Raw genomic sequence first — 14934 nt, forward strand, 5'->3', positions numbered from 1 at the left:
TCCATAGACATCATCTTTGATTCTACTACATAACTTTAAAAGATAAACCTCTTGTTGGTTCATTCCTTTCCTATTTTGACTCATTATTTTTTCTATGTTCCTACACGTGCCCGCCCGTGGTTTGTTTCTAGTTCTACTTGGTTCTCTCATCAATTTACACTAATCTTTTCGACTTCATCATAACTCATTCTTACCAAAGTTGTACTGCCTCCGTCTGGAATTACTTGTCGGATAAATGGATGTATTCAGACGTATTTTAGGTCTAGATACATCTATTTTTATCCATTTCTGTGACAAGTAATTCCAGACGAAGGGAGTACCTTTCAATTGATATACCTTTTTGAAATATATTATTCTCCTATATGTTTTCAAATACAACCAGTCAAGGTAATGGTTTACTCTAATATGCCCCATTTACTATATTTTAATTAACATAATTTGGTATTTATCATTGAATTTTTTTTGCTAAGTTGAACCACATTTTGTCATTGAAATCCTTTTGCCTTCCAAAAAGAAAAAAACAGAGCGTTCAATAATATTTTTTGTTATGTTGTGTTTCTTCTAAACCTAAGCACAATAGAAGAGTTGAGTTGTGCCGCTTAATCAAATAGTAGGTGCATATATGTGTTCATGTCCATATTACCCTTAAAAATATCCAAATCCAAATATATCATACTAACAATTATCTAGGTAGATTCTTCTAGAGCACAAAACTAAAAACACACTTTTGTATGACTAATGCATATGAAATGTTAATCATTTGGTTTGTTCTTCACTCTTGCTCTTTGGCAGTTTATTTGTTCTTTCTTGCTCATATAAGTCGTGTTCCTAGGGTTTAGCAATCCCCTGTAAGTCTAGCATTACTCATATTCATTGAAACCCTAACCCATTGTCCTTTCCCCCAACATGACTTTTATATGAAAATAAAGAAAAAAATCATCATTGTAATTTACTCCACCGTCTTCTAGAGTAGTGGTATGTCATTTTGTGAGAATCTTAATGTTGTGCTATGTCATTTTGTGAGGAACTTTGAAAAGTGATGTGTTCTACACTTGTGCTATTTGGTATTATCCAACGTACTAATCTTAAAATTGGTATGCGTTTTTTCTATTTCCCGAGATATTACCTATATGTGGTGAGAGGACCTAATGGATATCCATAGGGTTTCAGCATGGGCATGATTTTTCGCCTGTGCTTTTTTTCATGAACGCATAAAGAATATCTTCATCGATTGGGGATTTGATATTGTTCAACGTGAGCCGAATTTGACACATTGCCATCCTTAGATGCAGACTTCGGGCGAACGGGCAACGCAGCAGCATCTCAAATCCTGTTATTAAAATAGATGGCACGCATCTCAAGTTGGCTCAAGAAACGGGTTATGGAACATGTTATTTGCATAGACTAGTTTATTTGAGTCTGCGACTTCGTTCATTGGCACATGAGGCAATGGCGGAGCCAGAAATTTGCTCCTGGGTATTCCTGTATATTTTTTTTGCCAAAGCAGTATAATAGAGCAACAAATGTACTGTAAAATTGCAATATCAATAACTCAATGACCATACATCGATAATAGTAGCAAAATATCATTGTGGCAATATCTCTAATAATTAAGAAAGATTACAAGCGACAAAGAAAATTACAATATAACTTTATGATCCTTTTTTGGAAGAGATTGATGACATCCTCATCTACATCGATATCAAATAAACAAAGTGGAAATCAGTGGCATGGACTGACGGACATTGGTCATTAGATAAACAATTTTAGTGTACAGCCGATTAGTGAAAATGATCAAGAGAGGTAGTGGTCACAATGTTCATTATGTCAATCTAGCAATCAGTGAATCACATAGGTTGCAAATGAATCACATAATAAGCAGTTCAATTTCACTGGTTTACAAGCAATCAGTCACTGTCTTCTACGAAGGCATTGACATTTACAAAAATTCTTCAGATCTTTTTAGAAACAGAGGGGAAAATACCTTCGACGGAGCCACGGAGGCTGGACTGCCGGAGGTGGTGCCGGGCCGTGGAGGGGGAGGGAGCCTGAAGCCCTACAGGGCGAGCCGAGCGGGGGAGCCGGGGGGCTGTGGCGGATGCCGGACCGGAGTAGAGTCGCAGACTCGCGGAGGGGAGGGAGTCAGGGAGAGGGCCGTCCGGAGGGGAGGGGAGGGACCGAGGTAAAGCCATAGAGGGCGGCCGCCGGACATGGAATCGCCGCCCCCGCTACCACTAGGATTGGTGCGTCGCTCGGCCACTGCCATAGGTGCCTGTTTGGGCTGGACTCAGTGGGCCAAGTGTTTACGTATAAACATATGTATTAATTATTTGGGGGGGGGGGGGGGGGGGGGGGGGGCCAAAATCTTGGGAGCTCCTATGCAGCGCTGCAGGCGCCCGTTAACGATCCGGCGCCTGCAGCGCTGCCAGCATGGGCCGGCCCACTAGCGTGTTGCCCCAGTTTTTTTTGATTTTTTTGTTATGAAAATAAAAATATGAAATCAAAAAAAGATTTAAAGAAAAATAGGTTCATCCATTTGAAAATGAAATTTCATATTTACAAAAAAGGTTCATCAATTTGAAAAAAAGTTCATTCAAATTGAAAAAAAAGTTCATCCAATTTAGCAAAAGTTCATTAATTTTGTAAAAAGTTCATGTATTTTTCGAAAAAGTTTGTTGAACTGAAAAAAAAGTTCATCCATTTTCAAAAAGATGTTCATCAAAATTCAAAAAAGTTCATCAATCTGAAAAAAACTGTTCAAATTTAGAAAAAGTTCGTCAAAATTCAAAAAACTTCATGGAATTTTCAAAAAAGAAATTGTCAACCGGCACCTAGATGGGCCGGCCCATTTACGGACGCCACAGGTGCCGGTTAACAGAAATTCACGTTAACTGGCACCTGTGGCGCCAAATAGGAAATGCCACTTGGGTATTCCAGGGAATTCCCAGGACCCAGCGCCGCCACTGACGTGAGGCCCAAGCTACGTAGATAGGGGATGTCTTGATATGTGCCAAAGAAAAGGACCCTCGTACTTAGCGAACGTTCGCGAGGGAGGGTGACATATGCAAATGATTGGGTGACATTTTTCAGTTGTGAGGAAATGGTGCGGGGTGACTTTTTTTGAGACACGCATGACATTTTCTTCCGAGAAGGCAAATTTTGTTTAAAAACTGCCATCGTTTGATCTCGCCTAACAACTAAAACTACCACCTAGGGTCAGCCATGAATCATTACCGCAAAAAAGTACCGCTCTGTGATGACTACCGATGATTGGAGTAGTACAAAGCAACGAGTTTACCGATCCTCGACGAAGAGTTCATTTCAACTTCAATCTTGAGGCAACACAGACTAACTAGCAACAAGTATTTGACGATCTACTCAAGCTAAAAGCACTACAAAATGTGAAGATCGTGATGTCCAAAGCACCACGGAACGAATCGCACCATCATCTCTCTCAACAAACCCAAAAATTCTCACGCTGAAGCCAGAGATTCTTCCGCCGCGAGCATGTCCAAGAGCATTCCATGAGCAGTGCCACCAGCAGCATCAACGGCGGCCGCACCGGCGACACCAGCAGCAGCAGCAGCGTCGGCGCCCGGCGAGCCGCGGCTGTGGAGCCACCACAGCAGGTTGGTCAGCGTGTTGCCGTCGTCGTGCGACGCGAGCGCCCTCGCCTTGGCCAGCGCCGACTCCTTGTCGTAGACCCCCTCCAAGGCGTACACGAACCCCTTCCACCCGTCGCCGACGCCATCCCTTGCCAACGCCGGCGCGGTCCAGCTCACCAGCTCCTTGACGAACCCGGCGTCCGGGAAGAGGACCTCGCTGATGGGCACGATCGGCAGGAGCTGGATGCCCAGCCTGCACTCCTTCCACTCCGGCGGCGCGAACCAGAGGCCGCTGTCCCTCTTGTTGGCCCACACGATGCCGACGACGCGGTTGTTGCCGGTGAAGTCGTCCTCGTAGATCGCGTCGCCCTCCCGGATGTGCCACCATGTCTGCGCCGCCAGCATCTCGAGCGCGGTGAGCGTGGCCGCTGCGGAGACGAGCTGTGTGTCCCCGTAGCTGAGCCCGAGGAGCGCGGCGGAGTAGTAGGCGTTGACGGCCTCGCTGGTGCTCTCCTGGTTGCGCCCGTCGCCGAACTCCGTCAGACCTCCGGCCCAGGAATGCAGCTTCCAGAGATCGAACGTCCTCAGCCTGGTGTAGCTCGCGCCGGCTCCTGGCGACAGTGTCATGAAATCGGCGACCATGAAGCAGGCCTGCGGCATGTACTCGCGCCCCCAGGCCGGGTCGATCTTGGCGAGCACAGCAATGGCGTACACGAAGTAGCCCAGGTGGTAGTGGTGGTCGTTGTAGATCCCGAAGCCGAAGTCGGCGCCGGTGTCCGTCATCCCCTGCCGAGTGACGAGGCCGCCCCACTTGGGATCGTACAGGAAGCCATTGCCCTCGAAGCTGCCGTCCAGCCAGGGCGTGACGGTGGCATTCAGGAACCCGTGCACCGCCGGGATGACGTCGGGGCACCCGACCTCCTCGGCGATCAACGCCAGCCTCGCGGCCCTGGCGACCGCCTTGCCGTAGAAGTAGGACGAGGTGGTCGTGATGGCGCTGGAGGCGAGGTCATCCACGTCCTTGCGCAGCGCGGCCACGATCTCGGGCACGCCGTCCTCGCTGATGCCCCGGGTGGAATGCCAGGTGGGGAACACCGGGTCGGTCCTCAGAGCCCAGGCGTCGCCGACGACGCCGACCAGGTCGCCGTCGATGCTGCGGTACCTGAAGTCCTCGAGCACCCGGACGCGGCTGTCCTTGGAGAGCAGCCGGAGGTGGAGCGGGTGGGCGAGCATGAGCAGGTCCCCCGACCCCTGCGTGCACCAGCCGTAGTCGACGGAGAAGGGGCGGTCCAGCGCGGCCACCCCAGCCGTCGGGTAGCGGCCGCTGTACCGGTCGAGGACGGCCTCCATGGCCGCGTCGGGCAGGAACGCGACGCGGATGACGCCGAGGAAGCCGGGCGCCGCCAGCTGCGTGACGCTGGACATGGACAGGCGGATCGGCGCGGAGGCGTAGAGGAGGAACGTCTGGCCGCTGTTCATCCGGAGGCGCCACCTGGTGAGCGAGTCGTCGCGGGGGGCGGCCTCGAGGAAGGCGTGGACGGAGGCGATGGAGATGTCGACGGGGCGACGGGCGCACATGGTGGAGACGGTGACGAAGGGGCTGCCGCGGACGAGGAACGCGCGCAGCGACCGGGAGAAGTCGAGGGTGACGGAGAGGTCGTCGAAGCCGGCGATGATGTGGCGCCATCCGGCCCCGGCCGCGGCCGCGGCGGCGGCGTCGGACGGGGAGGAGACGGTGAGGTCGGCGACGAAGGCCTGGGCGTGGAAGGACGGGGAGTGGACGCTCTTGGGGTAGCACACCTTGAGCCCCGCGGCGGCGGACTTGAGCAGGTAGGGGTGGATGTACTCGGGCTGGTCCCCGTCGTTGAGCGCGAAGTTCTGGAAGAAGGAGCCGGTGGGGAGCGGCGCGGCGAGGAGGTGCGGGGCGAAGAAGCGGGCCGGGTCCGGGAGCACCGCCGACTCCGCCCGCGGGAACACGGAGGCCCCCGGGGACGGCGGCGGCGGCGGCATCTCGGGCTGCGGCGGGGTGGGGCTGCGCGTGGACTGCCAGAAGAGGAACGCGGCGAGCGCCACCGCGACGTACGTGGCAACCTGCGCCATCTTCCTCCTCTCCATCCTCTCCGGCGCGTGTCGAGGGGGAGCGGCTCCCTCTGCCGCAGCTTTTATAGGCGCCGCGCCGCGCCGCGCCGATCTCCTTCCCCGCGGCGGAGTGCGGGTTGGGCACGGCGGCCACGGATGGAATGGGGATTCTGCGGGGTTCAGAGATTTTGGTAACGCGGCAGCCTTTTGGTTACCCCCCAAAAGTCATCCTGCTAGAATTTGCCTTCATAATTTTTGACAAATTTTGGTAGTTCCCTTGCTTTCCCTATTTTTGACCGGACAAATTTTGGTACTACAGTATTTCCCTTGCTTTCCCTATTGTGGCTTGACATATTTTCCTGAAATTTTCTGCAGGTTTATTTTTCATGGTAATACGTGTCTCATTATATAGAATAAATATCAAGTTACAAGGCACATAAGCACCGACCATACATGACTGAAAAGATAGGAAAATCCTATGCAAAATACCAGCGCCTGTCACTTTCCTTCGACACCACCGAAGCAGCCACCAAAGGGTAAAAAGACAGATCACCTCTTCACCCAAGCTCGACGCGGCTCCATCGCTGATCAGCAGCTTTACGGATCTCCAAAGTAGCTTGCCAAAAGCAAAACCATAGCCGTTGAAAGAATCAGACCGGGGCAACATGTCCCCGGGCACGCCATCGAACTTCAGAACTGACACCCTCGCATGACGACGACGTCGGAGAAGGAAACCAGAACTGCCCGCCTTCGACCACAGACCCAACACAAGATACTCCATCTTCCAGCTGTCACTTGCGTAGACAACCGCCTGCGCGTACTCCTGAACGACAAAACCTCCCTGCTCCACCATGACGTCGGAGACAACGCCACAGCAACGGGGACAGAGCAGAAGGAGAGACACACCTGATGAAGTCGCCGCCGCCGCCTCATCAACACCATCCATGAACCCTAACGCTGTTGATCTGAGGGATCGACAGAGACACGATGCCATCAACTCCGAGACGCCGCCATGAAGAACACCGCCGGTGTGGGAGTGGGGTTGAGGCAGATTTATTCGTCCGGGCGCCGCTCCCACCACCCCAACGACGCACCACGACCTAAAAATCCAAAACCTAACTACAGAGCAGAGGAACGGGGTCCCCCCTCCCTCCTGCCGCCGGAGCAGCAGCCGAAGGGAGAGGGGGCCAGCGCACCGGCCGGTGGAGATCGGAGGAAAAGAGTCGCCTCGCCCTAGTCGCCTGGTGGCGGCGGCGGCTAGGGTAGGAAAACAGATAATTTTCTACAGGTTATTATTAGTAGTGACGCAAATCTATCTTGATTCAAAAGAAAAAAAACAGTCGTTTATACGATACAACGATGACCAAACCAGCGATCAGAGTAGAAACCAACAAAATATACGCTCACACTGTCAACAATATCACACATGATAATAACTCTCCCCTGGCCAAGACAGGCCACAGTACCAGCATTTCTACAGTGATTTAATTCACTTGTAGCAGCAGGTTTACATATACAATGGCAAGACAAACTTTTACAAGAGAGGGTTTAAGCAACTGCTCACCCCGCAGGTGCAATAGCAAACTCTGAGTTGGCTTGACAGCATTGTGCCAACACTTTATGAAACGATCTTCTTCGCTTCGAACTACCCATTGTCTTGCATCAAGAAAACTTTCTTCCCTCCCTTCTAAGGCTTTCAAGGGATAAGGTTACAGGCATGCATTTTGAGGTACCAATATATTCCAAGCGCACACCGCCCTCTTTCAGGGGTTGTCCAGCGAAGGCTTCTGCGGGAGCAGTTGTTGACAGGATTGGGTGCGCCCTCATTGCAATAGCCCACTTCTCTTCCCCCAACCCATGGCTATTACGTACAGGATCGTGCACCCAGCAATGGTGCCAAAAGTGGTTTCCCAAAACTTCACATGTGCTGCTCGCGTCTGCTCCTCGCCTACGGGAGTGTAAAGAGATATGCCGATGTTCATCCCGAAAAGACCAACGACAGCCACTCCGGCAGTAATGACAACCGTCGCGGTCGAGAGCATGACCCCCATTTGTAGAAGCTGATTCTGCTTGTCGTCCAACATTATGTTGATGTAATCCTCGGTGTCATCAACATACTCCCTCAGCTTCAAGCAAGCATACAACAAATATAAGCTTAAGAGTTTAATTACAATTTTACTATATAAAACTCCCTACGCTAATGTCTCAAGGTTAGAAAGAATATTGCTGACAGAAAATGGCACATAAGATAAATCATTCTAGAGGACACACAGTAAAATCAATCGAGGGTAGAATGGACTCAAGCAAAACACAAAACACTGTATTCTGATATTAGCTTGTTCAAAGGGGTCATTTCAGTAAACTGGGCAAGATGATTTCTTCTTTTATTGAGAGTGAAGCATAGCATTTTACAACTTTTGCCATAACCTTGTTTTCTCATACTAACTGTAACAGCATTTTATGTTCTTAACATACCATGTATAGCATTATAAAATTTACAATCCTGATCTGAAGTTCTTTTATCTGCTAAGAAAATACTTCCTGTTAACAATAATAAGTGGGCAGGATCTCAGCAATATTTGGAATGGTGCAAGTAACATGATAAGGAGAAAAGCAGAGAGAGAAGAACGCTTACATGCGAAAGCTTATTTAGTGTACCGTCAATTTGCACAAAATAGGCCTCTAAAAGCATCTCCAGTTCTTCAATGTTGGGCTTATAACCAATAAAGCTACCATTGCTTGCAGTTCCAGCTGGCTCGCTTCTATAATCCTCATCCCTGCACACAAATGAAATGATTCCACACAATTAACATATTCATGCATGCATAAGATGCATACGACTAGTAAGAACTATTTTATGGTCTATGGAAATAGCAGATAGGAATCCATCTATAAGAAGAAAGTAGAGATGTCTCGCTTTGATGACTTACATATCCTCCTCCAACTGAGACGGGTCATGATCATGATCATGATCATCAACCTCAACTCTAGATGAAGTCTCACTGATATCTTCTCGAGCAAGTTTTTCTGTCAAGTACATTTCAGCCATATCCATTTCATCGTCCAATAGATGCTCAAGCTCATCCCTCACCTATCAGAATGTATTTTTTTATTAAGGTGGAATTATTCTGCGGAGTCTAGAAGGGAAAGGAGTGCAGAAGATTTAAGCAAATAGACTTTTGCGAGGAAATTATAGCAGGAATAATAGATATAGAGGTAGGTGGTGGCTGGATGTGTTGTATACTTGTATGGTGAAGGTTTGAATGGTTTGGCAAAGTTCTTTCACATAGTTATAGAGGTCGCACAAGCACCGATCATTCAAAACTAGCCAGCAGAATGAAACAACAAATTATGTTTGACAACACCTACCTAAGATATAGCGGCAGTAGAAATTGAAGAGAGGATGGACATTGATATTATATTAAACCCTCAAACAGGTTAAATTGCCTACCTTCTGCACGCGTCCAGAGATTGCCACCAGCCGGCTCTTAATTTGCCTAACTCGCTCAAGATTCAGGGTACTGATCTTTGAAGTTAGCTCATCCAATGCTGGATATGCCTCTTTCTCCAGAGTCACAGTCTGGGAAAAAAAAAGTTCAGTTACTATCTACAACTACAAGTACACCATGTTCTGCCTACTTGTGAGAACTGAGATGTACTGCTATCTCAAAAGTAGTTTGTAAACTTAACTATCTAAAATGAATATATATATATAAATAAAACAGAGAACGGTTAAAAGACTACTCCAGACAGACCAGCTTACGAACAGCTTCTACACTAAGCATGATTCCAGCTATCTATAAATTAAATAAAAACAGGACTGTCCCAGGTTTTCTGGGAAAGACGGGATTATCAAACTTCTATAAATTGCTCCAACCAGACCTCAAGTTTATCCAATAAGCAGAGGTGAAGAAATTGCCCAACATCATATGTAATAACAAAGGCTCAATATCAAACAAGTCATAATGTAATATGAACCATAGCTTGTTGAAACAACTATCCTAAGATGGCAAATAGATTAATCCAGTTGTATTAAAATATCTTGAATAATTTTCAGAAATAAGATGAAACACATACCTCCTCTTCTAGAGATCTACAAGCCGACTCGAGACACACTTCAAGCGCACGGAACTCAAAGGGTAAAACCTTGGTGCTTCCATCTTTCATAGCAGTCAATGTGGGCACACTGCTGCTGTGAGTCATTTCACCCACCGCATTAGGAGTCCTCTTAGCCATCTCCAGTTCATGTCCTTTAGATGAACTAGGAGCAGGAAATGGTGAAGCAATTGCAGATGATTCGCCATCCATATCAGTAAACTCTGCAGCCTGTTAAAATGAGAAATGTCACATATCCCTCACAGTCCCTTATCACAGTATCGCCATAGCTAATAGCAGCAGACTCAAGTGGAATAGCCTACAGAGTCAGAATTCAAGAATGGTTTGAGTTCAAACTGTGTAAACCATAGTTCCTTTTTTAACTAGCTCGGCAGCTCCCTTTGGAAAGAATGAAGGAATGTGGACTACACAGCTTGCTGCTGGTATTCAAGGTTTTCACTTGAAACTGTTTCTGAACAGCCTTAGCTTGTATTTTTCATAAAAAACTATTTGACCACCCATGTCCTCTTACATGCATCCAATCACTAAAGTGCAAAATCCCGCACGTCAGCAGAACATATATTGTACCGACTGTATGAAGGTCTGATGCTGTTTTTGGCAAATGTCCAGTTCAGTTCACCGGCAATTTCTCAAAACATGACAACAAACAAATCAACTTGTATTCTTGGCACCCTGTGGTGTTTAGACAAGTCTGAAGACATGGGTGGGGTGATTTAACAAATCTACTCAACAACAGGGGCAGCACCAGCACAACTGGCCAATTGCAGTGTTGAGAAACCATGAAAAACATCTGAAACCACACAACACACCAACGATATAGATCTGTCAATAGTTACTACCACTGGCAACATTCAGGTCCTAATCCAGATGTTATGTTTCTACGTTTCAGTGTCTTACTCTTGAGCACAATATAACTTGATTGGCATTACATATGACTCGAAATCTTATACGACTGTTTCCACTTAACTGTAATATCCACCTACAGTTCAGATATCGTGCAATGGTTATTCCACCAGCGGACTAGCCTAAATCACAGGCCCAGAAGCAAGCAAAATGAATCGGCAGAGAGGTAGCGACTCAAATAAGACCTGGTCTGCGGAAGTGAGCACGCGGGCCTGGAGGTCGCGGACGAAGCGCGCGAAGTCGGGGTCCTTGGAGTTGGGGAGCAGCACCTCGGCGGCGGTGATGACGGCCTTGACGCGCTCCAGGTTGACGACGATGGCGCGCTCGCGGCCCAGGATCGTGGACGGGTAGGACAGCAGAGGGTCGAGCACCCTCAGGTCCCGCGCCGGCAGCCCCGTCCGCGCCATCACCGCGTGCTTCCCGGCCTCCTCCACCCGCGCCCGCCCCGACGCCGGCACCACCAGCCACTCCCGGCTCGCCGCCGCCGCGGCGGCGGCCGCCCCCGCCTTTCGCCTCACCACGCCGCCGCCCGGCCCCGTCGCTGTGGGCCTCATCCTCTGCTCCCGGAGCTAGGGTTTCGACTGCGATCGTCGGCTGGGGCTGTAGCTGGAGGTGGAGGTACGCGTGGTCGGCAGCGGGGAGATGCGGGTTTCCGACTGAAAATTGTGGGGGACGGCCGACGCGACCCAGGGGCGGATGTCTCGCGGAGCGCACTCATGGGCTGATCTTTTTTCTTCCGTGGCAAAATTGCCTCCTGCTTGGTGAGTTTTTCCTTCTAACAAAAAAGTAGCGAAATAGAAAGTGATATTTTGGGCAGCGGCAAATCTAGAGGGTTTTTTTTGCGACAAGGCGATCTAAAGGTTTGGACATCAATAATCTCTCAGATAGAAATTATCGAATTCAAAGTCAATCTAAAGGTTTGGATTTCCTAACGGACGACTCAGTGCACCTCATCTTCTGTGTTTTCCCAAGTCATTCACTCCCAACTACTTATTGGTGTTCACGGACTTTCCATGCACAATCAACATGATGGCAATTCCATTTCGAACGGTAGATTCATCATGTTGGCGTGCCACTTGGTGAAGGCAAGAAACTATACAATGGTGGATATCGCGGGCAATGGGATGGAGGAGGGGCAAGATTGCATTTTCGTTCGAGAGGGGTTTGCCGGCCGCCGCCATGGCGGCAACAAGACTCTTCATACTGTGATAATATTCAAGAGCCGAGAGATCCTTTTTCTATAGGTTTGAGAGTTGGTATCACACATGCATGATGCGAGTGCGCCCTTGGAAGGCGAACATATCATGGAGTGTAGACCAAAGGACGGTGGCGGAAGTGAAGAGGGTCGTCTAGCCGAGGATCTCCTCAGTCATGTAGCCAAGAAGTGTGATCATGACAGTGTGATGATGTTGCTGGTACCACCGAAGAAAGTCGAGATTGGCTATCTACTGGCAACATCGTCGGTGCCTTCGGTGATGGTGTGTGGCAGCGCTCTCATGGAACCATCAGCATAGCCAAACAGGCCTTGAGCACAGAGGGCGGGGGACGGCTTGAGTCCTCCAGAGAAGGAAGTTGCCGCGCGTGAGGCGGGTAGTGATGAGGTTGCCGATCGCACTGACGGAGATGAGAGCAGAGGGACTAGAACCAACAACAACGGTGCCCGTGTGTTGCGTTGGTGTTGGCATGAGAGGTTGGAGCCATGGCTACGAGAGAAGATATAAATGGAATCTTAATGCTCTGATTACCAAGTTAAAAAGATTGGTTTCATGTGGTGATTACCACCGGCCTCTCCTCGATTTACATCCACGTACGAAGTACATGATAGATACAACTGGTTAGAATTACAACCATGGGATTATATAAGAACATCATATACAACAAACTCAATCTGAAAAAACGAGACCGGAGGGGCAAGCACCCCTCGGCATATTTTTATATGAAGGGCGAGAAACACAGTTGGATATTCGCATCAGCAATTGGTCGAACCTGGCTGGCCTGGAACCAAGATAGGGTCCCTACCACTAAGCTAGCGCTATATAGGGAAAAAATACTGATCCGCATGCCCTAATTCTTCGTTTCTCCTGTGCAAAGTGGAGTGTCACATGTTCAAGTCGTAAATCAGGCTTACGCACACGCAAAGCTTAAGAGCATCTTAGCAGACCCCTTAAAACGCATAAAACTGCAAAATAACCGCCGGTTTACAATTTTACGCCGAAAAAGCGACCCTAATATAACCCGTAAACGTCTCCAACCTGTAAATTTTTTAAGGGGCGTGGAAAACAACCCCACTGAACCTGTGAAAATAAAGATTTCGGAGCTAACCCGAGGGCGCTCTGTATATGCGAAATGCCGTTGGCGAGAGTCCAACTGCCATCAGAACCTTCATGGCTCGCTCCCGTCCGCCGCGCCTGCCGGCCGGCGGTCCCCGGACACCTGCCGCCGCGCCCGCCCGCGGCTCTCTTGACGGAGGAGCTAGCTAGCTCAATCGATTCGAATGGAGCTAGCTAGCTCTAGCTAAATCGATGCGCGTCTCTCCTAGCGGAGGAGCTAACTAGCTAGCTAGCTACGGCGAACGGAGGAGTCTGGCCGCCGCGGCCGCCCTTGCCTTCGCCCGCATGCTGCGGCTGCCCCGCGTCTTCCTCGTCCGCCCGTCCGCCGGCGGCCGCCCGGGCCTACGGTATGTGTCGATTTCAAATTGGCGTGAGGAAGAGGACGGCCAGAAAAAAAAGTAGGCTAGCTGTGGGCCTGTTCGGTATATTCAGAGTACATTTTTTTACAGGTTGATTATACGGGATCTGTTCGGCCGCAGCTAAAATCGGCCCTTGAAACACGTTTTTCTCGGTCCTTATAACGACTTTAAAGTGACCTTTGTTTGAGCTACAGCTAGTGATTCTCGTAGTCTAGGCCTGACAAAATCTAAATCTCAAACAACACACAGATTATCACATCAGATTCCTACATCGCTTTTGGAAAATGAACTACCACGGTCTTCAAAGCCGAAGCAGCGAATTTGCTGATTCTGGTGATTCCCGAGCGGCAACTTACGCAACTTGAAGTCTAGCCCAAGTTATGCCAGTTATTACAACAGGAATGCCACTCCACCCATGACCCAAATCTTCCCACGACGTGTTTCTCCTTCCGTCGTTATTTTTGACCGAACGAAAACAGAGAGAGAGGGGCGATGCAAGGCTCTCTCTAGGGTTCCGGCGGCAGCACATTCGCTGGTAGCTCCAAAATGAGCGGATACGGCGCTGCAAACTTCACCCTTCCCAGCATTCCGGCCTGCGAGCCCCGCCTGTGCCGCTGTCTAGCTGGTCTGCCTGCGCCGCGTTGGCCCCTGTCGCTACAAACGCCGCCCTGAGGTCTCTGATGACCCACAAGTATAGGGGATCAATTGTAGCTCTTTTCGATAAGTAAGAGTGTCGAACCCAACGAGGAGTAGAAGGAAATGACAAGTAGTTTTCAATAAGGTAGTGTCTGCAAATGCTGAAATTGTGAGTAGCGTAGTAGTTTGATAGCAAGATACTCTGTAACGAGCAAGTAACGATAGTAGTAACAAAAGTGCAGCAAGGTAGCCCAATCCTTTTGAGGCAAAGGACAGCCCAAAACGATCTCTTATGATAAGCAAAGCATTCTTGAGGGTACACGGGAATTTCATCTAGTCACTTTCATCATGTTGGTTTGATTTGTGTTCGCTACTTTGATAACTTGATATGTGGGTGGACCGGTGCTTAGGTGATGTTCTTACTTGAACAAACCTCCTACTTATGATTAACCCTCCCGCAAGCATCCGCAGCTACGAGAAAAGTATTAAGAATAAATTCTAACCATAGCATTAAACTCTAGGATCCAATCGGTCCCTTACGGAATAGTGCATAAACTAGGGTTTAAGTTTCTGTCACTCTCGCAACCCACCATCTATTTACTACTCCACAATGCATTCCCTTAGGCCCAAATATGGTGAAGTGTCATGTAGTCGACGTTCACATGACACCACTAAGTGAATCACAACATACATACTATCAAAATATCGAACACATATCAAGTTCACATGATTACTTGCAACATGATTTCTCCCGTAACCTCAAGAACAAAAGTAACTACTCACAAATAATCAACATGCACATGATCATAGGGGCATTAATATGCATAATGGATCTGAACATATAATCTTCCACCAAATAAACCATATAGCAATCAACTACAAGATGTAATCAACACTACTAGTCAC

At 48.7% G+C, this 14934-nt stretch overlaps 2 protein-coding genes and 1 long non-coding RNA gene across 3 annotated transcripts; all 3 read right to left on the bottom strand.

Annotated features, from left to right (window-relative positions):
• Nucleotides 1-1526: 1526 nt before the first annotated feature.
• Nucleotides 1527-2275, bottom strand: LOC120976193 (uncharacterized). Its single transcript, XR_005771446.2, has 2 exons — nt 1985-2275; nt 1527-1691 (listed from the first exon to the last, which is right to left on the bottom strand). It is a non-coding gene; the product is annotated as an uncharacterized lncRNA (long non-coding RNA).
• A 1018-nt stretch (nt 2276-3293) lies between these two features.
• Nucleotides 3294-5815, bottom strand: LOC109747047 (glucan endo-1,3-beta-D-glucosidase-like). Its single transcript, XM_020306142.4, has one exon. The coding sequence runs from the start codon at nt 5718-5720 to the stop codon at nt 3474-3476; it is 2247 nt and encodes a 748-aa protein (XP_020161731.1). The 5' UTR covers nt 5721-5815; the 3' UTR covers nt 3294-3473.
• A 1246-nt stretch (nt 5816-7061) lies between these two features.
• LOC109747048 (magnesium transporter MRS2-F) lies at nt 7062-11445 on the bottom strand. Its single transcript, XM_020306143.4, has 6 exons — nt 10889-11445; nt 9762-10010; nt 9136-9264; nt 8615-8775; nt 8320-8461; nt 7062-7810 (listed from the first exon to the last, which is right to left on the bottom strand). The coding sequence occupies exons 1-6, from the start codon at nt 11255-11257 to the stop codon at nt 7508-7510; spliced, it is 1353 nt and encodes a 450-aa protein (XP_020161732.1). The 5' UTR covers nt 11258-11445; the 3' UTR covers nt 7062-7507.
• Between the last annotated feature and the right edge of the window lie 3489 nt (nt 11446-14934).

The sequence above is a fragment of the Aegilops tauschii genome, chromosome 3 (assembly GCF_002575655.3).
Source record: "Aegilops tauschii subsp. strangulata cultivar AL8/78 chromosome 3, Aet v6.0, whole genome shotgun sequence".
In the NCBI taxonomy this organism is placed as follows: Eukaryota; Viridiplantae; Streptophyta; class Magnoliopsida; order Poales; family Poaceae; genus Aegilops; species Aegilops tauschii.

What these genes read in the sequence shown, in the direction of transcription:
- LOC109747048 (XM_020306143.4), bottom strand. Translation starts at nt 11,257, where the DNA reads ATGAGGCCCACAGCGACGGGGCCGGGCGGCGGCGTGGTGAGGCGAAAG. An exon ending in TCTCAGTTGGAGGAGGATAT is followed by an intron (nt 8,462 to 8,614) that starts GTAAGTCATCAA and finishes ATTTGTGTGCAG; the next exon opens with GGATGAGGATTATAGAAGCG. An exon ending in CACTAAATAAGCTTTCGCAT is followed by an intron (nt 7,811 to 8,319) that starts GTAAGCGTTCTT and finishes GCTTGCTTGAAG; the next exon opens with CTGAGGGAGTATGTTGATGA.
- LOC109747047 (XM_020306142.4), bottom strand. Translation starts at nt 5,720, where the DNA reads ATGGAGAGGAGGAAGATGGCGCAGGTTGCCACGTACGTCGCGGTGGCG.